This window comes from Drosophila albomicans, chromosome 3 (assembly GCF_009650485.2).
Source record: "Drosophila albomicans strain 15112-1751.03 chromosome 3, ASM965048v2, whole genome shotgun sequence".
In the NCBI taxonomy this organism is placed as follows: Eukaryota; Metazoa; Arthropoda; class Insecta; order Diptera; family Drosophilidae; genus Drosophila; species Drosophila albomicans.
Window position 1 is genome coordinate 48047242 of NC_047629.2, and position 21936 is coordinate 48069177.

The window sequence follows — 21936 nt, forward strand, 5'->3', positions numbered from 1 at the left end:
TTGCAGCATCCCATTAACAACGATAGAGAGAGAAAGACTTTTCTGTCGTCACTGAGTCGTCCACTATCTGTTGCAGCCCAATTCAGATTGAGACTTGAGCATTGAGCATCGACTGGAGGCTAAATCAGTCGAGGACTGAACCTCAACGGTAGCACAACTTAAATCTCCGCGCTTAAACTGTTTTACTTTCGGGCAAACGCTATCAGTTTTTCCAGTGAATCAAATATAATACGTATTGTATATTGACTGTAGCAAATGATCGTTCAATTTAAGTGCCTGGGACTGGCGCTTCTTCTGGTGTCGCTGGTCGTAAGTATTGTGCTTAATTGTTTTTAATTGTCGAGCAATTCCTGGAATACAGGAAGCTCTTGATCATTCTCATACATTCTATATATTATTTACAAATATTTGATTTCATAATTGCGACTTCAATAGCCAAATGAATCGAGCGCTTATCAACCTGGCAGCGGGTTATCAGCTCATGCGACTTATGCCAGCAATGCGAGAGCTCAAGAGCAGCTGGCGCCCATCTATGATCGTGATGCGCCTTGCCCGGCTCACTATAATGGATTGAAACCATATCCACACGACTGCCATCGCTATATCAACTGCGCCGAGGGTCGTCCGTCGATACAGACATGTGCTTCAGGCACAGCGTTCAATCCCTCGACGCTCGTCTGTGATCAGGCGAGTAAAAGGACGTGCGAAAGTGCCGCTCAACCGAATCGTTCGGAGCGTCTGCAACAACTGGATGCGGAACCCAAGTGCGCACCAGGCTTGACTGGACTGCAGCCACATCCTTACGACTGCAGCAAGTTCCTGAACTGCGCCAATGGACAGACTTATGTACAATCTTGTGGACCTGGCACTGCTTTCAGTCCAACCATGTTGGTCTGTGATTTTAGGCACAAAGTGCAGTGCGGAGATAATCATAATTTCAATGGCGCTACAACTGCTGCTGCTAACGGTGCGTATGCTTGATAAACCTATCTTGAACTTGAACTAACACAAAACACAGGTCAAGCAAGTGATTTTGCGGTGGATCTAAGTTGCCCGCCTGGGGTACGAGGTCCGCATCCCCATCCCACTGACCCTCACAAGTATCTCTCCTGTGGAATTGGCATGCAACCCATTGTACAGGAATGTGAGTTGTCTTGGGTATTCGATAGCAATCTTTTGACGTGTGTTTCTAGCCACCGCCAAGCTCATTCCTACTGTAAGTTGTGCTCTTTCTACTGATTCCTGCTTTGCTTGGTCCATTTGCTTTTTCACCTGGGTTTTCACTCATCCTTTTGGCTTCTCTCATCCGCTTTTAGCTGCGTGTTATGTTTAGTTTGTAATCCTAATGCTCCATCTTAGCTGCCCGGAATGATTTACTCTGTCCCGACGGTGTCGAGGGTTTGTTTGTGCATCCCTTCGATCAGACAAAGTATCTCAGCTGTAAAAATGGCAAGGTAGCTGTGCAAAGCTGTGAGCCCCAGAAAGTGTTTAGCATATCGAGAGGCAACTGTCACCTCAAATCTCAGTTGAGCTATAGCGATTATGTGACTTTTATGGTCTCAGATATCAGCTACGAGTATTGTAAGTGACATGATCTCTTTTTCTGTCTTTATGGTAGTGATAATAATCCCTTCACAGCATTGATACTGACCCATTGTCCTGATGGCACATCTGGCCTTCATCTTTATCCCTACGATGCTGGCAAGTACATACAATGTGCTGCTGGCGGAGCGTTGACTGTGATCAGCTGTACTCCAAGTATGGGCTACAGTTATACTCGACATAGTTGTCAGCTACTTGAGCACTTGAGTCGCAGCGAACGGGTAAAGTTCTGGTCAGAGTTGGTCACAACCAGCTATGATCAGGTTTCACAATCGGAGCTAAGCTATGGTCAGGTTTCGTACTCCAAGCTGTCGACTTGTCCGCAAAGTCTGCAGGGCAAGTTTGCCTATCCCTTCAATGCGGCTTACTTTGTGCTCTGCCAGAATGGTCAGCTGCGTGTGGAGTCGTGTCCATGGGGCACTTACTATAGCATCACAAAGCGTAATTGCTTGTCGGCCAATCAGTTGGCATCACATGAATATCTGGATTATTCCTACACCAGCGTGCAATTGTCCAGTAAGCTGATTGACTTCATTATACACAAAAGTTCCTCTTATTGATGATCGCTTTCAACAACAGGCAACTTTAGGCAAGACCTTTCATTTGTTGTTTGTCCCGAGAATGCTGTGGGTTACTTTTTGCATCCTTTTGACTGCAATAAATACTTCAGCTGTCGCGGCCAGCAGACTTTCATCAAGAGCTGTGCAGAGGGCAAGGTATTTAGCATCTCACAGCGAATTTGTGTGGATACATCGCGTTTGGCTGCCTACTTTGATCGTGTGGATTATCTGGAAAGAACAACAGATGAGCTTTATCAGCAGAGTCAGCAGACAGCAGTCGAAAGTGGAGGCTATGCTCAGTCTGGATCATCACGTTTAGTGGAGACGCATTCATCACCCAAGTGCGCTCCTGGTGTGTCCGGTTTGCAGACACATCCTTACGATTGCACCAAGTTCCTGAACTGCGCCAATGGCCAGACTTATATACAAGATTGTGGACCTGGCACCGCCTTTAGTCCTTCGCTAAAGGTCTGCGATTTCAAGCATAAAGTGGATTGCGGTGCTAATCATTATGGGGAAAATTCATCGAACGGATATTACCAACAATCAGTAGCTGGAAGTGGAGCATATGACCAGTTTGGCTCAGGTCGTTTGGTAGAAACGCATTCAACACCCAAGTGCGCTCCTGGTGTTTCTGGATTACAGCCACATCCCTACGATTGTACCAAGTTCCTGAATTGCGCCAATGGACAGACTTTTATTCAAGATTGTGGACCCGGAACAGCTTTCAGTCCAAACCTAAAGGTCTGTGATTACAAGCATAAAGTGGATTGCGGTGCAAATCGTTTAAATACATCTTTAAACAACGGTGCGTATGCTTGATATGGATGTAACTAGTTCCTTAACTAACACAATCTTAGGAGCTTCAAGTGGTGCTGCGGCTGCTTTAAGATGCCAGCCAGGTGCCCAAGGCTTGCATCCCCATCCCACTGACCCTCAAAAGTATCTTAGATGTGGAATTGGCACCCAGCCTATTGTGGAGCAATGCCATTTGGCTGAGGTATTCGATAGCAAGAGTTTATCTTGCATTCCTAGTCGAACCTTAGATCAAAATTCTTGTAAGTTGCGCGTTTTTATTGTTGATATTTTTGCTTGGCTTACCTCATTTGCTTTTTCATCTGGGTTTTTCTTATCCATTCGCTTTGCTTTTCTCATGCGCTTTCAGTTTGCTTGCGTTGTTTGCTTAGTTTGTAATCCTAATGCTCCATATTAGCTGCTGGAACGAGTTATCTGCTCTGTCCTGATGGTGTCGAAGGATGGTTTGCTCATCCCTTCGATCAGACCAAGTATTTGAGTTGCAAAGGCAAATTGGTGACTGTTCAGAGCTGTAATTCCGGTCAGGTGTTTAGCATATCGAGAGGATACTGCCATCCAAAGTCGCAGTTAATCTACAGCGATTATGTGGCCTACATTGTCTCAGAGATCAGTCAAGACTACTGTAAGTGAGACGCTTTACCTCCGCTCTAAGTTCATCACAGTGATTGTGTTTGTGATCCTCTCACAGCTTTAATACTCCACAATTGTCCTGCTGGCACTGAAGGCCTTCATCTTTATCCCTACGATGCTAGCAAGTATTTGCGCTGTTCATCGGGTGGAAAAATGTCGCTACACAGCTGCGATCCCAATTTGGCATACAGCTTCAAGCAACGAGCTTGTCGCTCTATTGAACATCTTGATGCAGGGGAACGGGTGAAGTTTATCTCAGAGATGATTATTGCCGGTACTTTTATCTACACGGATACACAGAGTTCACTCTTAGCCTGTCCCCGTAGTCTGGAGGGAAAGTTCGCCTATCCCTTCAATGCGGCTTACTTTGTGCACTGTCAGGGAGGTGTTCTGCAATTGAAGTCTTGTCCGCGATACACCTATTACAGTCTGGCCAAGCGTGATTGCTTTGCTGGACAACAGCTGACGCAGCATGAATTCCTGGACTATTCCTACACCAATGTGCAATTGTCTAGTAAGCTGCTTGGCTTCTTATTACCCAAAAGTTCCTCTTATTGATCCTCACTTTCACAGGCAACTTTATGCAAGACTTTAAGCTTGTAGTGTGTCCCGATAATGCTGATGGTTATTTCCTTCATCCCTTTGACTCCAGCAAGTATTTTAGCTGCGGCAATCGTCAAACCTTCATTGAGCGCTGTGAACTGGGCAAGTTCTTTAGCATCTCGCAGCGGCGTTGTGTGGCTAAAAATCAATTGAGTGCCGCATACGATCGTGTGGAGTTTGAGTACACTCAAGTGGATCAACACCGACAGAGCAAAGTTGATAGCTCACACCAGGAGATAAGTTGTCCTTATGGTGTAAGGGGATTGCATCCGCATCCTTATGACTGCGCCCAGTTTCTAAACTGCGCTGATGGACACACTTCGGTGCAGCATTGTTCACCTGGCACGGCTTTCAATGCAGCCGCTTTGGTCTGTCAATTCATAAATATTGTGGATTGCGGGGACAGAAGCTTAAATGGAGCAGGAAATGTGACTTCCACGCACTTTGGATCAGTTGAATCAAGTGGGTCAACTGTTGGTCCTTATTGCCCACCAGGATATCGCGGCCTACGTCCACATGCCAGCGATCCGCGTAAGTATCAAAAGTGCGGCATTGACGTCCAACCAATTGTGGAGGAATGTGGATTGGATGAGATTTTCGATCCACATACATTGAATTGCTCGCCGGTGGGACTCAATTACGGTCCAATTCAACCTACCCAAAGACCCTGTAAGTTTATCAACATTTTTGATATTTCGCCTATTTGTTTCGCCTGCTTTCTCGTGTGGATTTTTTCATCCTGAACTGATCATTTTAAAGCCACCATAAGCATAACTACTGGGACTGGCACAGTCTCTGTGGTCTGGAGTCTTATCATTCAATTTCTATGCCTTGCTTGCTTCACCTGCTTTTTCACATGGGTTTTGTTTCATTTGCTATTCATTTAGAATAAGTATAAGTACAGGATCTGGCCAAGTCCAATATATTGACTTTGGTCTTACCCTTTTATAGAGATTTCGTTTTTGAACTCTGATTTACTTGCTTCACCTGCTTTTTCACTTGGGTTTCGTTTCATCTTTTGCGCCCATCGAATGAATCGACTGTGGTCTTTCCTTCTTGCTAATCCTTATGTTCACTCTTAGCGTTGCCGCGAAACGATCTGCTCTGTCCTGATGGGACTGAAGGTCTTTTTGTGCATCCCTTCGATCAGACCAAGTTCCTTAACTGTAAGGGCAATAGGGTCGCCATACAGAACTGTATTTCCAACCATGTGTTTAGCATATCGAAAAGTCAATGTCGCCCCAAAGCTGAGCTGCAGCCCACTGACTATGTGGGTTACACCGTATCGCAGATTAGTCATGAATATTGTAAGTTCGTCAAGTTGTTGCCTTAGAAATCAGTGTTTCAGACTGTTTCACTCAACAGCCTTGGAGTTAACTCGCTGTCCGGCTGGCATTGATGGTCTGCATCTCTATCCCTTCGATGCGGGCAAATATGTGCGCTGTGATACCGGAGGAGAGCTCTTCGTGGTTAGCTGTGGAGAGGGCAGGGGCTTCAGTCTTATTGAACGTACTTGTCGTCCATATGCGTTGCTGCAACAAGGGGATTACATCAGACGCTCGTCTGGCTCTGTTTATGTCGAGAATTCAAGCTTTCAATTTACTTTGACGGCTTGTCCACGCAGCATGGATGGCAAGTATGCCTATCCTTATCACGGTGCTTACTTTGTCTACTGTCAGCATGGTGAAATGCAGGTGGGCCAATGTCCCACTGGAACCTTCTTCAGTCTGTCCAAACGTGTCTGCCTGCCGCGTTCTCAGCTGTCGTCGCACGAATTCCTCGATTATTCCTACACAAGTGTGCAGTTGCCCAGTAAGCTCAGCTCTTTGGTTCACCTCGTTTGTTATTATTTATTTTTGCCCATATTTTTGTAGCTTTCTATGGCCAAGAAATTACTACGATTAATTGTCCTTTCAACGATCAGGGTTACTTTTTGCATCCCTTCGATTGCACCAAGTATTTGAATTGCCTCAATCACAGGACTACCATTGAGAGCTGTGATCAGGGACATGTCTTTAGCATCTCGCAGCGACGTTGTGTGCCCGATGCTCATACCTTGAACTCCAACTACGATCGAGTGGAATACATGAAAGCAGAATTGTACCAAGGATCTCGACAATATAGCGATGGAAGTGCTTACAATCGCGTGAGCTGTCCCAGTAATGTGTATGGACTGCATGCACATCCCTTTGATGCCCAAAGCTATCTGTATTGTGTGGAGGGATTGACGGAGATCTGGAAGTGTCCGGCGAACATGCTGTTTAATGTGGCTCAAAAGGTTTGCCAGGCAACTGATCGACTGTCGGCCAACGAACACGTGACCAGCTTTGGCCAAGGACAGCTGCAGCACTTAGAGAGTGAGTGTGCTGAGTGTCCAAACAATTGGAAATTTCTTGAAACGTCAATTTTCATTTATAGCCATCAGTTGTCCCAGAGATGCGGTGGGCAACTTTGTTTATCCCTTCGACTGTACCAAGTACTTGAGATGTGTAGCGGGTGAAACTCATCTGGAGAGTTGTCCGCAGGGCCAACACTTTAGTCTATCGCAACGAAGCTGCCAGTTGCAACAACAAGTGCAACGTTCCAATCGTGTCGACAAGAGCAGTGAATTAAAGATCTTTTACGATTGGTGGCTGCAAATTCGTGCGGCAAACAGCAGCAGAATTTATTGTCCATCTGGAGTAATCGGGTATTATCCGCATCCCACGCGCTCCGATCGTTACTTGAGCTGCTCTCCCGGTTCCTCTAATTCGCTGGCGTTGATCCTTGAGTGTCCCGCAGGAAAAGTTTTTAGCATTGCCGAAAACAATTGTGCAACACGCGAACAGTTGCTCGGTCCCAACGTAGAATATGCATTGGGCAACTACAATTGGCGAGAAGATCTAAGTCTTGGTTACTAACAACTCAACTCCTCCCCTTTTAAGCCTTGCTAATCATACTTTGTACATTTGCAGAATACCGTGAGCCGCGCACACATCAAGGAAGCTACGATCAGTCAGGTAGTGCTTCAGGCATTAAGACGACAACATATCAAGGTGGTGATCGATGGAGTAACATGAACATGCAGCGACCTGCTGGCATTGGCTTTGGCTATCCCGGACAGCAGCAGCCTTCACAGCCTCCACAACCTCACCAGCCGGCTGGTTGGTCGGGCCACGGAAGCTCCTACAGTCAGCAATCGCCCACGCAAAGCGTGCTCTATGTGGAGGGTTCACTGCAGCCAAAGCGTAATTATCCTGAGTCAGCCACAAACACAATCTATAAAGCACCGCTGGCTCCAATGGCGCCCGTGCCAACGACAACGACATCAAGCCAGGAGCATATCTATTATGCCCAGCCCGTGGATGAACCACAAACTTTGTCGCGTCAGAACTTTAGTCGCAGAATCGATGTGCATGTGCCGTCTAATGAATGGCGACCACTGCCCCAAAATCCCTCCTCCCCGCCTCAATATCCTTCCTACCAACCCCAAAATCCTTCTACACTACCTCAACACCCATCTACTCTGTCCGGACAGCGACCCCTGGACCTAGATTACGATCCGTCTACTCCCACTAGTCCCAACCCTTATGGTATTGATTACGAACCCTCTCGAGATAGTCCCCGACCTACATACCGGGAGCGGCTTCAGCCAGACTTTAATTCGCGGACCACTCCACCTCCTCTACCCGGACAACGACCTCTAGACCTCGACTACAACCCACACACAAGTGTTGACCAGCTGCCCAGTGCTTCAGGGCATCAGCCCAGTTTTAGGCCACCACCTCCAGTTCCTGGCGTGCCCGCTAATCACAGTCCAAGTTATCATGCTCCTTCTCAACCTTCAGACGAGTCCAATCTCTATGGTGGCCTGCAGCCACCACCACCTTCTCCTGCAAATACCTTGACTACCACAACCCAGTCGAGTGTGCGCACGTTTCCCATTTATCCGCCCTTAAGCAACGCATCGCCTAATCAGCCAGGCAGCTATCCTCATTATAGTCCACCCTATGCAGGTGTTGCGCACTCGCGTAATACTTCTTGGCACAAGGCGCCACCGCCAGCTCCAGCTCCTGATCCGTTCAATGCCCAAGAGGAATACGATGATCAGGACTTGGATGATGCTGAGCTGCTGACCACAAGTACTGAAAAAAGTGGTTTGAGGCCACCGCCGTTCAAGCATGACTTTTACAATCCCACGCAAAGTGCCCAACCCAATGTGGATCCGAATTCAAAGGCGGCTCTTAACGAGGCATTGCGTCTCATGCTGCGGCCCTATTTCAATCATAGCGGCAATGCTGCAGAGGCTCTAACATTACGTGCTGAATCCGCAATAGCATCGGCTATTAGTAGACCCCCAACCTCGACTACCCCGCGAACAGTAAGACATCTTAGTGGACAGACGCCCAAAGATGATGTGGAAATGATTGTGGCAGGCGAACAGGCAAGCCTTGACGATTCTGACGATTCTGTTGTTCCAGATGCGGGCGAGACGGCGCGCACTGAGCAGACTCTCAATCCCACAACCTATGCCAACGGCTATGACACAACCGACTTTCAGCGGACTACCCGCAAGGTAGATGTCGAAGGCAGCACAACACCAAGTAATTGGCACACGCAGGGTCACAGTCGTGAGTTCCACCTGCGTCATCCAAACATGCCCGATCCGTTCGAAAAGCCGCAACACCATCACAATCCCCATCATCCCCACCATGACCATAACCACCACCAACACCACAATCCTTCCCATTCCGAGCACCAGCACAGTCGTCGCTTCCACAGCCAGCATCCTAATTTGCCCAATCCCTTCGCTGACGAAGAGCAAAAGCCGCAGCAGCAAGATGATGACGAGGAGTTTCTGCCCAATCCAAATGCTGAAGCCACAACACCACAAAGCGTCGACATTAGCTTTCGCGGCGACTTTGAGGACTCCTGTGAGTTCGATTGTGGCGGCGGCAAGTGTGTAAAGCAATCGCAGGTCTGTGATGGCGTCAACAACTGTGGCAATCGCAAAGATGAGTCCCGCTGTGATCACCTGGGTTATCAGCTAAGGTTAACCGGCGGCAACAGTCCAAACATGGGACGTGTTGAGGTCAAAAGTGAGTTAAGAGTTCCTTGTAAAGCAATAAAACTAATGGATGAATTTCGCCCCCAGTCAATGGTCAATGGGGTTATGTTTGCGATGATAATTTTGGACTACGGGATGCGGACGTTGTGTGCCGGGAACTGGGCTTTAAGATGGGTGCCGCCGAGGTGCGCGGTAACTCATTTTATGTGCCGCCCGAGCGCAACTTCAACTATGTTATGGATGCAGTCGATTGCCGCGGCAATGAGACAAAGCTGAAGGACTGCGACTTCAAGGGTTGGGGTGTTCACAACTGTGGTGTCGATGAGGTTGTCGGCGTTGTCTGCAAGGTGCCGCTGCTCAAGTGCCCCAACAACTTGTGGCTGTGTCACACGTCAAAGGAGTGTATACCTCCAGCCTTTGTGTGTGATAATACTGCTGATTGTGCCGATAAATCAGACGAAAGTGATGCTGTGTGCAAGGTGAGTAAATAGTAGAAGAAATCCTGTTGGAATTAATTCGAATTATAGTCGACAATTATGAAGCATCTTTTTAGACTATGGAGTTACATTAGCATCAATAGTAAAGAGGCTATAGACGAGCTTCGCCTGTTTGTCAGCTTATTGAATTTGCTAAAATATTGCATACCCTATGTTTAAGGAACTTATTTTTAATTTTCCTTTTTTTTGCCTTCGTTCACAGGCGCCCGTAGAGTACCGCTTAGAGGGTGGAAGGAGTCCAAATGAGGGACGTCTTGAAGTCAAGTACCATGGTGTTTGGGGCAGCGTTTGCGATGACGATTTTAATATGAAATCCGCTCAAGTGGCCTGCAACTCGCTCGGCTACTACGGCACACCGGTAAGTTTCATCATCGTGAAGAAGAACTTTTTACTTATTTACATTGCATTCACCCAACTTTGCAGAAAATGGAAGCCAACATCTTTGGGCCAGGCAACGGACCTATTTGGCTGGATCAAGTGATGTGCCAGGGCAATGAGACGAGCATTGACACGTGCAGCCACTGGAATTGGGGCGAACACAATTGCAATCACACAGAGGATGTCAGTCTGCGTTGCACTGCAGGACCACGACCACGACAGCAGCGACTTTTCACCAAGTTGCAGCCAACGAGCGCAAATAAGACAGCCGGTGATGCAAGTGCAGTTAGTTTCTCCGATATTGGGCTCTGGGAGAGATCGAGCAAGGCGCTGCACACGCCAAGACGCTGCGGGATCTTCAAGGATGATTTGTTGGATGAGTTTGCGCATCCCGAAGAGCGTGTTGTCAAAGGTAGCGTGGCACGTCGTGGTCGCCATCCCTGGCAGGCAACCATACGCACTCGTGGACGTGGCGGCATCTCCAGTCATTGGTGTGGTGCTGTGGTCATCTCGAAGCGACATCTGCTCACTGCTGCCCATTGTCTCTATGGTCATCGGAAGGGCGCTTACTTTGTGCGCGTGGGCGATCATTATGCCAACATTGCCGAGCACTCCGAGGTGGATTCATTCATTGAGAACTGGTACACACACGAACAGTTCCGACAGCCTACGCACATGAACAACGATATTGCCGTTGTGGTGTTGAAGACGCCACTCAAGTTCAACGATTACGTCCAACCGATTTGCCTGCCGGAGCGTGGAGCTCCGCTTACCGAGAACCGCACCTGCACCATCTCCGGCTGGGGCTCCATTAAATCAGGTGTTTCCAGTAAGTGCAGTCATTAATCAACTTTCAGACCCAGTTCATAAATTTAAAAAATATTAAGTACTCTCTCTTAAAGCCGAATTTTTGCTAATTCCCTGACCCCTTTTTATACACAGCTCCCTCGCAGGAGTTGCGTGCTGCGCAGTTGCCCATTTTGCCGGATACCACCTGCAAGCAACTGAATGTCTACGGCGATGCTATGACTGAGGGTAAGTGCGTGACATTTTGGTATGATTGATTGATTGATTGATTGCCGCTTTTTCGCTGCTCGTTGCTTGTTGCTAGGCATGTTCTGCGCCGGCTCCATGGATGAGAGCGTCGATGCCTGCGAGGGCGACTCTGGCGGCCCGCTTGTCTGCTCCGACGAGGGTAAGCTTGACACTGAAGCATAAGTGACTCCCAAAATGTTGCGAGAGCTTATTTGTTTGCTACTTCTTTGCAGATGGCGAGACACTGTACGGCATCATATCGTGGGGTCAACACTGCGGCTATCAGAATCGTCCTGGCGTCTATGTGCGTGTCTGTCACTACGTCGATTGGATCTACGAAAAGATCAATCAAAGTTTAATGCGCATGTAAGGCGCTGCGTTGCCTAATATGCTTAACCCATTACTTGCCTTTTAATTTAATTGTTTTAAGCAGTGCTATGTAATAAATGATGGCACCTAAAAGTATGCAAAGCATACCATTTCTTGTTTGCTGTTTGTGGATTAAATTTGTCTTTTTTTCAATAGTCTATAATCCTATGAAAAACTTAATCTATGATTGCTGCACTTTTAATTAACCTGTTTCGCATTCCTGCACTTTTATAAATTCTTTGAGCCGTTTTAATTAAATTTGTTTGAGCTAAGCTGCGCAATAAAAATCAACACCTAAAAGTATGCAATGCGAATTTTACGCTTGGGTTTGATTTATTATCCAATTGAAGGGGTGGAGTGGGGTGAATTGGGCTGGCGAATGTAGCTTAAGCATAATCAATGCTAATAAAACGCACAGCAGCAGCAGCGACAGCCATAACAACAACAGCAATAATAATAATAATAATAATGCGATACGAATTTAATTCACAAGTTCCGAGCTGAGTCGTTGACTCATGTGCCGCAGTTACGTCTCTCGCTCTCTTTCACCTTGCAAAAGAATTTAACTCAGTTTTGAGGCTCAACCAATTGATGGTCAGTTGAATACAAACACGCCAGCTAAATTGATGTTTTGGGCATTATAAAGGGAAGGGTGGCGGGTGTGTGTGGATTGAGTTTACGCTCACATTGTGCGGGCGTTGCACGCGCGAGTGGATCTGCAAAAGCATCACAATTAACTTAATTAACTAATGATCGACGCGTCTACGCAGCACACGCATTGTTGTTGTTATTGTTTTCAAAGAGTGCACTTGCAAGATGGCGTACGAGTTACACTCTCTCTCTCACACTCTCTCTCGCAATCACTCACACGCTCTCTTTGTTCTCTTTGTTAAGTTTGAGCTTCGACTGCGCTACTGGCTTGGGGTTTATTTTGCAGTCGCTTGCGGGATTTCACTAAGCGCGGTTCACTATCAGTCTCGACTTCTGTTTCACTAAGGGGTTAACGAGTAGAAACAAGCTTTACTATCAGCTGCATTGATAACGCATCCTCGCGATGTTTATTAAATTCGCCACACTCTTTGTGATCTTCAACCTCTGCTCGTTGGCAACAGCTGGCAATCAGGGTGATCTCTATGGCTACGATATTGGCAGCAGCAGCTCAACCGAACGCATTCATGCAGCCACGCGTTGTGTGCATGTGCATCCTCAGCACTCGGTGGATCTTAACCAGGTGAGTAACTTAGGGATCTGGAGTAAATACCAATTGTAGAGTCATAAATTAAGGCTCATTTGCTTTAATTAACCCTTTTGGGTTGTTGGGCGAACTCTTGCAACTCTGGGTCAGCTTCCCACACACACACACACACGCACTCGTTCAGCTAGTCAATCATTCAATCAATGAATCAATAATTGAGTTAGTTTGCCAGCCAGTAGCGTCTGTCTGTCTGCCTGTCCGCTCGCCTGTTAAACAGACGGCCTTATGCGGGCATCTAATTGAGCCAGTCGGATGCTCGTATGCAAATTCAAATTGCTGAAAATGTAGAGCTATTTATTACATGCATATGATAAACATACATATATAGTATATACCAAAATGGAAGTGGACATCGCATGTTTATGGACTTACACATGTACATACATATATATTATAGGTGTTAATTAATAGAGATCGCGCACATGGATAAAATTGCATGGGAGCGCCTATCGAATCGCATATTTGTCGAATGCAAAGTACTTAGCTGATGAGCAATTAATATTGACATTCCCTTGCAAATAGCTGCAAAATAGTATAATACTTTTAATATATTTATATCAGAAAAGCTTTTTAGTAGAGGTAAATTGATTAACAATAATAATGGATGATAATTTGTGTATGCCTACTTTATTGTCGCTGATCCGATAAATACTTTATACAGTAAAGTACATTATTAATGTATTTGTCATTTGCAATTTAGTATAGTTACAATGAATTTGCATCAGCATTGCAATTTAGCAGAACAAAGAGTTGATTTCATTAAACGATTTGCTTTATTTACTCTCTTGAAATAATGAGTTTAATATTGAAAAGTATATTGAAAAATTGTTAATAATGTAAGAAAATGTAAATGGATAGTTCGAGTATAGCTTAGTCTTAGACCCAAGCTTGAAGTGAAAATGCCTAAGATAGTTTCATTATGCATTTTTATGATATTTATGTACCATTCACACAGGGTAGATGGGCACTTAAACTTAGTTCAATTGTAACAGACCGAGTGAGTCATCTGCGACCATATAAAGTATATGTATTCTTGATCAGTGTCAACAAGCGAAACGCACCAGGCACACTTACGCCTCGGCAAAAGTCGTGTAGAAAGCGTTATTTGATTGCTACAGTATTTATGATTTTGTTATGACAATTTGTTTTCAGAAAAAAGGCAATTGCAATTTTGAATGCAGCAGTATATCGATATACTAAATAGAGCCTTTGGTATATTTCAGTATTTATACCCGCTACACAGGCAGAAGGAGGCCTTTTCGACCCCATAATATATTGTATATATATATTTTTAAACAGCTTAAACTTATCTGTGTGTCCGCCCGTCTGTCCGTATTAACGCCTAGACCTCAGAAACTACAAAAGATAGAGGCATTATTCATATTCGACAGCACTTGTTATGTTTGCACGCAGATCAAGTTTATTTTAAATTTTTGCCACGCCCCCTTCCGCCTCTGCACATCGACAAAAATCGAAAGACAAGCATAATTTTGAAGATAGAGTTTTGGTATAGACAATAATAACTATACTACTTATGAATTCTGATAATTTTTGATGGGATTGAATCAAAATTGTAGAAGTTATTCAAGAAAAACTTTTGTATGACAAATTAAGCCTACTAAAATGGGATCTTAGCTGGTAATTTTGACCTCTATGGTAAATTTCGAAAGTATAAGTTCATAAATATACCAACTATGGTATTTGGTACATTTTAGCATATTTGGCGTATATTATATAGTATATTTTTAGAATAATACCGCACTGTTTTGTTTTTATTTGAAATGGGTAGCGGGTATACCACAGTCGAGCACACTTGTCTGTAACTTTCTTAATTATTTTTAATTCATTTGGTATATTTTTAAACTACGTTTCAATTGAAATTAAGTAGCGGGTATTTCCCAAGTTGTTTTCACATTTTGATTTGTAGATTAACTCTCTATATGCTATTATTATATAATTTAATCACATTTCTTTGATTGGCTGAATACGTAATACATTTTATTGTCAGTTTTCAATTTAATTACTTATTTTACGAAATAAATGGATATTTTTACAAAACTGTCTTCGCAAATATTAATTATATTAGCTTGAAGTTCGTGCTGAATAAGTTCTCTATAATATAATTTCAATTACCTAATAAATCTTTACTATCTCTCAACAAACTTCCAAATTAGCAACTTATAGATATTTTGTATTTCATAGATACTTTAAAGAGCATTTCGCTCACACATTTTATACCCACTAACAATAAAAATGTATACATATTAGAATTTAATACTATATTTGTTATTCACAGATAATGGGTCTCTGGTATGGTAGCGAGATCATCATACACAGCCAAGACACTCCTGGTGAATACGAATACGATTCGTGCGTTATCATTCACCTGACAGATGTTACGCAACAGGTGAGTTCGACACGAATGCCAATATCAATGCCATTATTCAAATGCAAAACAAAATTTGCGTACTTTAGGTGCTCAATAGCAACCGTAATATCAACAACAATAACCACAACTACAATTACGGCCACAATAATCGCAATAATCAAAACAATTACGGACGCATCTCGACCACACCTCAGTACCTCGAACGTGTTGATTACGAACAGGAGCGTCAACGGCAACTGCAGCGGACCAAATACTTGCGTCTGGTGTGGAGCGAACGTGACAGCAATCTGGAGTACACATTCAACTATACGCTAGACCGTCCCGGGGTTTGGTCCAACATTGGGGATCAACGGGGATCGTTGGCCACCCTCAACACATACACTCAGTTCAGTGGCATGGTGCAGGTGGTGAAGGCGGTGAACGATCATCTGGTGTTGACCTTCTGTGGCAACGATGTCAAGAGCACTATTTATACCGTGGTGTTGACACGTAATCCGCTGGGACTGAGCAATGATGTGAGTAGAGTATCGGAGAGTTAAATTCATGAATTGATAACTTTTTCCTTTTACAGGAGTTGCGCAGCATTCGCAGCATGCTCTCGCGTCGCGGTCTCTTTGTGGAGAACATACGCAAGGTCTGCAATGGAGCCGCAAGTCGGGGCGGTGGTCTGTTCACACTCTCGCTGCTGTCGCTGGTGTTGCTGCTCTTTGCATCCGGCTGGGGTCGTCGACAGTAATAGGCAAATTAGCCGAGGAAATGCCATATTCCAGCCATATTTCTATGTTAATTTATCAATAATTTACTTACTTAAGCATTTAACTCTCGGTCAATACGACAACAACACTGCTAACCAATCCTCTCGAGTGTCGAGTTTCGGTTGCGGTTAATTGTTTCGTCTTTCCAATTAAACTCAATTAGTTGTGTAACCCTCCTTGCCCCCTCCTTAAACCTCTAGCCGGTTATGTCTGCCTTTCAACTAGTCTGTTAGTCTAGCTAAGGCTAATGTCTTGTAGGCGTTAAATGCTCTTTTAATTCAATTATCAACTCTAGACACAATCATCTCGTTCGAATAAAGCTTTAATAATAACAATAAACCTCCCACACACATTGAATTTATTTCCCACGCCCGCCCGAAAGTAGGCAATGATTTTTTTCCATTTGCATTTCGTTTTTCACTTATCTCATCATACGCACCGTGGCCCCATTAAAAGCAGATCTAAATGGCATGATTGCTGTTATCTAAGCAATGCTGTGTTTATCAGTGCTAAGCAACAAATTGGAGCAGCGTCTGGAAATCAAGATTGCAATTTTCAAAACATTTCTTATCGAGACGCACACGCGATTTCGAGTGGCGTTCGCCAAAGGTGCAAATATCTGCCGACTGTCGACTGCTGAACTAAATTCGTTCGCTTTCTTTGCGATAACACAAGAGCTGAACACCCTGTAGCTGCTAATATTGTGACAAAGGGTTGCTTATTATATGACTTGTTTATAATTTGGTTTAACCGATAGGCTAAGGTGCAAAAGTCTGACAAGTTCCGCGCTAATTTTTATATTGTATTTGATAACAAAAAAAATACCCTGAAGTTGCGAAATTTCTAAAGAAGAGTTGTTTAACACATTGCCAAAAAGATTACTTTGTAGTTTCTTTGATTAAATATACCCTGCAAAACATGATAAGTAGAGTTGTTTAACACTCTATGGCAAAGTTTATTGTGTTTGATTTTGATAAGTTTTGTTTAATCCGATTGGGCTAGGCCAAGGTGCAAATGTCTTTCGAGTGCAGAAATAATCTATTTGACTTGCCTTTGATACTGCGCGTAAATAATACCCTATAGCTGAGGCATAGTAAACTTGGGTATCATAGAGATTAGCGGAGTTTTTTCTCTGATAACTATTAGACTCTGCCGTGTTGACAAACATTTCCCCAAGCATTTGCTTTTGTTTTATCTTTTGTTGTTCATCATAAAACCGTCTGCAGAGTATCCGCTTGTCAAGCACTCCCCACATTCCCTCCTGCACTTTTTTTGGCAATATTTGGCTGGAGAGTTCCCCGACATTAGCAGCCGCTTATCAGGCCATTGATTGTACATTAACGCTATTCACTTTCGACTGCAAATTCGTAAACAGTAAATGAAGCAGCAGAAGCAGCAGCGACAGCTTTCCATGTGGAAAGTTTTGTCCCAAAACATTCCCATCGCATAATCTTCAAGTGATTCCGCTTCGAGCACCTCGAGCACTAGCAGACAACGTGCCGTCGCTTATCAGCGACCCAAGCTGAGCCCAAGCTGTTCCACCCACGCTCCCTTTCCCTTCGGCTAGGCATTGGGGGGGGGAGACCCTTGAACTTGAAGTGCCGCGTCAATGCATTTGCTTGCTTGTTGCGATTATAACATAATATTTGCCACTTTTTTGTTTTATTTATTTCTATTTTTTATTGTTATTATTGTTTACTCATTAACGCTTTAGCGAGCGCACGCTTTTGTAGTTTTTTACAACGCTCCAATTGCGCTTCTTGACGTTTTGTTTTTGTTTTGGAAAATTGACTAAGCGTACCGTTGACTGTGCCGACTCCGTCCATCTATTGCCGCTCGCTGATAAGCGTAAAAGCAAAGAAAAACAAAGCGTCACACGTAGACAGCTCATGAGCAGTTACACAAAAGATATACCAAGGCAACCAAGCACGCTATGATCAGCTGCTTTTCGCTGCTTTTCGGGTTCATATGGTGGGATGTCATCGCTTGATTTGTTCGCTGGGGATTTGTCTTGGGGTTACTCGGTTCGATTAGTCAGCTGAAGTCGAACATATTTGTGAGCTGCTGACAATTGATGTTGCATGCACACGATGCAGTGCTTGGGTCAGAGGTTGGCAAAGTAAAATGAATGCTTTATTGAGTTGTTACGATCTTTATGGAATTTGAAAAGTGATTCATTATTTACCAGCTTAGCAAGTAGGGAAGTTGTTGAGTAAATGGAATGAATAGGAATTAAATGGGAATGGTATAGGAATAGGAATAGAAAGGAATAGAATAGGAATAGGAATAGGAATAGGAATATGAATAGGAATAGGAATAGGAATAGGAATAGGAATAGGAATAGGAATAGGAATAGGAATAGGAATAGGAATAGGAATAGGAATAGGAATAGGAATAGGAATAGGAATAGGAATAGGAATAGGAATAGGAATAGGAATAGGAATAGGAATAGGAATAGGAATAGGAATAGGAATAGGAATAGGAATAGGAATAGGAATAGGAATAGGAATAGGAATAGGAATAGGAATAGGAATAGGAATAGGAATAGGAATAGGAATAGGAATAGGAATAGGAATAGGAATAGGAATAGGAATAGGAATAGGAATAGGAATAGGAATAGGAATAGGAATAGGAATAGGAATAGGAATAGGAATAGGAATAGGAATAGGAATAGGAATAGGAATAGGAATAGGAATAGGAATAGGAATAGGAATAGGAATAGGAATAGGAATAGGAATAGGAATAGGAATAGGAATAGGAATAGGAATAGGAATAGGAATAGGAATAGGAATAGGAATAGGAATAGGAATAGGAATAGGAATAGGAATAGGAATAGGAATAGAAAGGAATAGGTTAGGAATTGGAATACGAAGGAATAGAATGTAATAGGAATGAAGAGTTGGGGATATAGGTGATTTGTTGAGAGAAGCTGTAAAGTGATTCAAATGCTTAATACCTTTTTAAGTTGTCTGTTGAATGGTTAGAAGTAGATCGCAGTGAGATTGATTGATTGATAAATGTGTGAGATTTCTATTATGCCGAATGCATTACTTAAGCTTTCTCAAAATGGTTGATGTAAGTTTGAGATAATAACTGAAGCTGTCCTTAACTTCTTCCACTCATCATTTAAGGTTTAGGTTGGATAGGCTAGATATGGGCTATCATAAGATTGAAGAAAAGAGCTTTATTATGCCGAATGCATTATTTTGACTTAATCCAAATAGTTATTCCAACTCAGAGTATAGTATAATATTTGAAGCTGTCCTCAACTTCATCTACAATAGCCTTGTCTGCGACATTTTTTCGACAAGTGATCCGCTTAACAAACTGTAAATTGAATGATTTGTTGATAGAAGTTGGAAAGTGATTCATATACTTCCTAATTTCTTAAGTTGTGGGTTGGATAGGGTAAAAATAGATTGTAAAACGATTGAAGAGCTGAGCTTTATTATGTCTTATACATTATTCAAGCTTTATCGAAATGTCAGATCCAAGAAATAGAATATCTGAATATATGAATTTGTCCTTAGCTTCTGCTACTCATCTTTTAAGTTGTGGGTTGGATAAAGTAGAAATAGATTGTAATAAGATAGAGCTTTATTATGCCAGAGGAATTATTCAATCTTTAGAGAAATGTTAGATCGAAGACGTACAATATCTGAAACAGTCCTTAACTCCTTCGTCACCTTCCTTCCCTCACCTACAGCAGCCTTGCCTGTGACATTCTTATGGCAAGTGATCCGCTTAACAAGCTGGCCTTTGACTATCGCGTGAGTTGGCGCTTTGCGTAAAATGTGTCAATTATGCGCGTTTCACTGACGTCAGCTTTAGCCTATATATACGCATATATAAATAAATCTCGCTGATTATACATATACAAAATTTATATTCGCATCATTTATGACGACTTTGCACTTTGCACTGCGCACATGGAAGTGCAGCAGACGCTGCTAACCAAATAGATACCCTGCACTTCACTTCACTCTCTGTGGGGTTTGACAAATGTAAACAAAAAACTCGCAATCAAGACGCATTTGCACAAGTGTGTGCAAGCATAAACTAATCAATTAATTGCCTACTACAACACAACACAACACAAGAGTCACAACAATAATTTTGAACATGATAAGCCGCTAGACACAAATTTGTGATAAGAAGTTGTGCTATAAAAGCCAGAGGTTGCGAGGCATAGAAACACAGTTACGATCCGCCAAATGTTCTGAACACAACGTGCCGCAACAACGCAAACGGGAAATATTCAATAGATCCTGCTCAATACCAAAGCAACCCAACTGTGATAGCTACTACAAGTACTTACTTTCAACATGTCTGCCGCAAACAAAGTTAACCATCTGGTCAGTGCCACGTCGCGCTACATTGCCGGACGCAATGCCGTGCAAACTGTTTACTGGAGGACCTCCGCCGGACCGAATCCCCGCATGCTGAAGACGAACAAGACCTGCGAATTTGATCGCAGCACGGAGGCGCCACGTAGCGTCCGTCTGCAGAACTACAATCGCACCTACATCAGCAAATAAGTTGTCACCTAACATGGGCGACAATTCAACTAGTTCCTACATTCTATATTTATTGTACCTATCGAAGTGATGGAGTTGCCTTCGTTATTATGTGCCGAGGCCGGACAAATGCAACAAGGCCTAGCCTTGAGTTTAAAATAAAATATTAGACTATCTAAGTAGTTAATCACAACACGAGCCGATAATGTGTTTTTGTTGAGGGGGTTAACTTGTATTCTGCTAATCTTATGCGTCATCAAATTGAGAACACAGCGTGATCAAGACAAGCAAACGTGTACGAAAAAGAGATAGCGCAGGCAAGTGCATTAATTGAAGGACAATGCTGGTGCTAGCTGCAAGCAAGCTAGAGCGAGACAACCAGAGACGCGATATCTGCTGCAGCACACGCTGTGTTTGTCTACGGCTCACGCACTGCTTGCAATGGTGACATTACAAGGCTGACATCTACAAAACTTAAGCAACTGCTTGTGTCTGTCTCCAAGTCTGGCAGCTATAAAACTGTACCAAGTGCATTTTAAAATTTTTGTTGCTGTGAATTTCATTTTTAGAATTTAATTCCAAGCTGCATTTAAATTAAATAAAACAAAATGCAAATTCTTTTTAATTATTTATGTATTTTATTTAGTTTTATATTTATTACATACATTGAGTTCTCCCATATATATTTCATTTATTTATGTTTATGTTTTGTTGTTGTTGTTGTTGGGCTTCATTAATTATGGTTTATTTTTGTCGTGGTTTTTTCTTGTATGTTTAGTGTATGCATGTTTTGATCGGTATGTTTTCATCATCATAGTGTCTTTTGGTTTTGTGTGTTTTGCTCATGTTTTTTTTTTGTTTGCCTTTATGTTTAGATTTATAATTTCGCTTTAGATATCGATCGTACTTAATTTGTATAGTATTTAGCATTTAGTTAATATAATTCTTCTCTTCGTGGGTGAAATGTGTTTACGTTGTATTTTTGTTTTTTATTATTTATTATTAATTATTACTTGTCTTTAAGTATCGTAATTAATTGTTTACTTAAAATTACAGCCTTTATAAATAATTATTTTTTGCCCTCCTTATAATTTTTCCTTATCTTCTTTTTTTTCTTTTTTCTGTTTTAATTTTAATATGTTTTATTTTATACTTCATATTTCGCTTGCCATTGTACTACGTATCCGTTTTTTTGCCTTTCTTTATAATTTTTACTAAATATATATATATAGAGACCTTTTTTATGTATTTGAATAATTTGCACACATGTATATAATATATATATACTTATATGTATATATATATATAATAGTTATCTAAATATATATTCATATAGATTTTTTACTTTTACTTTTATTTTTTTTTTTATATTTGACAATTTCAGTTGGGCTTAGTGTCTGGCTTTGCTTTTTGTTGTTGTTGTTGTGTAGTGTAGTTTGTTTTTGTTTTTGTGTAGTTTTTTTTCTTTAATTTGTATTTTGTA

General features: G+C 42.7%; 3 protein-coding genes across 6 annotated transcripts; all 3 read left to right on the top strand.

Moving 5' to 3' along the window:
• Window positions 1-102: 102 nt before the first annotated feature.
• On the top strand, window positions 103-11642 carry LOC117566959 (uncharacterized). 4 transcript variants are annotated; one of them, XM_034246606.2, is made up of 22 exons: window positions 103-309; window positions 436-967; window positions 1019-1216; window positions 1360-1581; window positions 1639-2118; window positions 2182-2970; window positions 3023-3220; window positions 3376-3600; window positions 3667-4122; window positions 4182-4880; window positions 5294-5518; window positions 5577-6023; window positions 6086-6568; window positions 6630-7103; window positions 7166-7438; window positions 8672-9289; window positions 9346-9737; window positions 9958-10113; window positions 10179-10962; window positions 11076-11168; window positions 11245-11328; window positions 11402-11642. In XM_034246606.2, the coding sequence occupies exons 1-22, from the start codon at window positions 256-258 to the stop codon at window positions 11536-11538; spliced, it is 8019 nt and encodes a 2672-aa protein (XP_034102497.1). In that variant the 5' UTR covers window positions 103-255; the 3' UTR covers window positions 11539-11642. The 4 variants fall into 4 exon arrangements, with proteins under 4 accessions (XP_034102497.1, XP_034102496.1, XP_034102499.1 ...); XM_034246605.2 differs by having other exon boundaries at window positions 7166-9289; XM_034246608.2 differs by lacking the exons at window positions 3023-3220; window positions 3376-3600; window positions 3667-4122; ... (3 more) ...; window positions 6086-6568; window positions 6630-7103 and having other exon boundaries at window positions 108-309; window positions 7166-9289.
• Window positions 11643-12465: 823 nt separating this feature from the next.
• Window positions 12466-16281, top strand: LOC117570369 (uncharacterized). Its single transcript, XM_034251963.2, has 4 exons — window positions 12466-12768; window positions 15089-15199; window positions 15268-15696; window positions 15753-16281. Exons 1-4 carry the CDS (start codon window positions 12592-12594, stop codon window positions 15915-15917), a joined length of 882 nt encoding a protein of 293 aa, XP_034107854.1. The 5' UTR covers window positions 12466-12591; the 3' UTR covers window positions 15918-16281.
• A 3838-nt stretch (window positions 16282-20119) lies between these two features.
• Window positions 20120-20651, top strand: LOC117570912 (uncharacterized). Its single transcript, XM_034252819.2, has one exon. It carries the CDS (start codon window positions 20262-20264, stop codon window positions 20472-20474), a length of 213 nt encoding a protein of 70 aa, XP_034108710.1. The 5' UTR covers window positions 20120-20261; the 3' UTR covers window positions 20475-20651.
• The last annotated feature ends 1285 nt before the right edge of the window (window positions 20652-21936 follow it).

Coding starts and splice junctions, on each gene's coding strand:
- LOC117566959 (XM_034246605.2), top strand. CDS start 256: ATGATCGTTCAATTTAAGTGCCTGGGACTGGCGCTTCTTCTGGTGTCG. Junction 2,971..3,022: donor AAATACATCTTTAAACAACG/GTGCGTATGCTT, acceptor ACACAATCTTAG/GAGCTTCAAGTGGTGCTGCG. Junction 10,114..10,178: donor TCGGCTACTACGGCACACCG/GTAAGTTTCATC, acceptor CCAACTTTGCAG/AAAATGGAAGCCAACATCTT.
- LOC117570369 (XM_034251963.2), top strand. CDS start 12,592: ATGTTTATTAAATTCGCCACACTCTTTGTGATCTTCAACCTCTGCTCG. Junction 15,200..15,267: donor TGACAGATGTTACGCAACAG/GTGAGTTCGACA, acceptor TGCGTACTTTAG/GTGCTCAATAGCAACCGTAA. Junction 15,697..15,752: donor CGCTGGGACTGAGCAATGAT/GTGAGTAGAGTA, acceptor TTCCTTTTACAG/GAGTTGCGCAGCATTCGCAG.
- LOC117570912 (XM_034252819.2), top strand. CDS start 20,262: ATGTCTGCCGCAAACAAAGTTAACCATCTGGTCAGTGCCACGTCGCGC.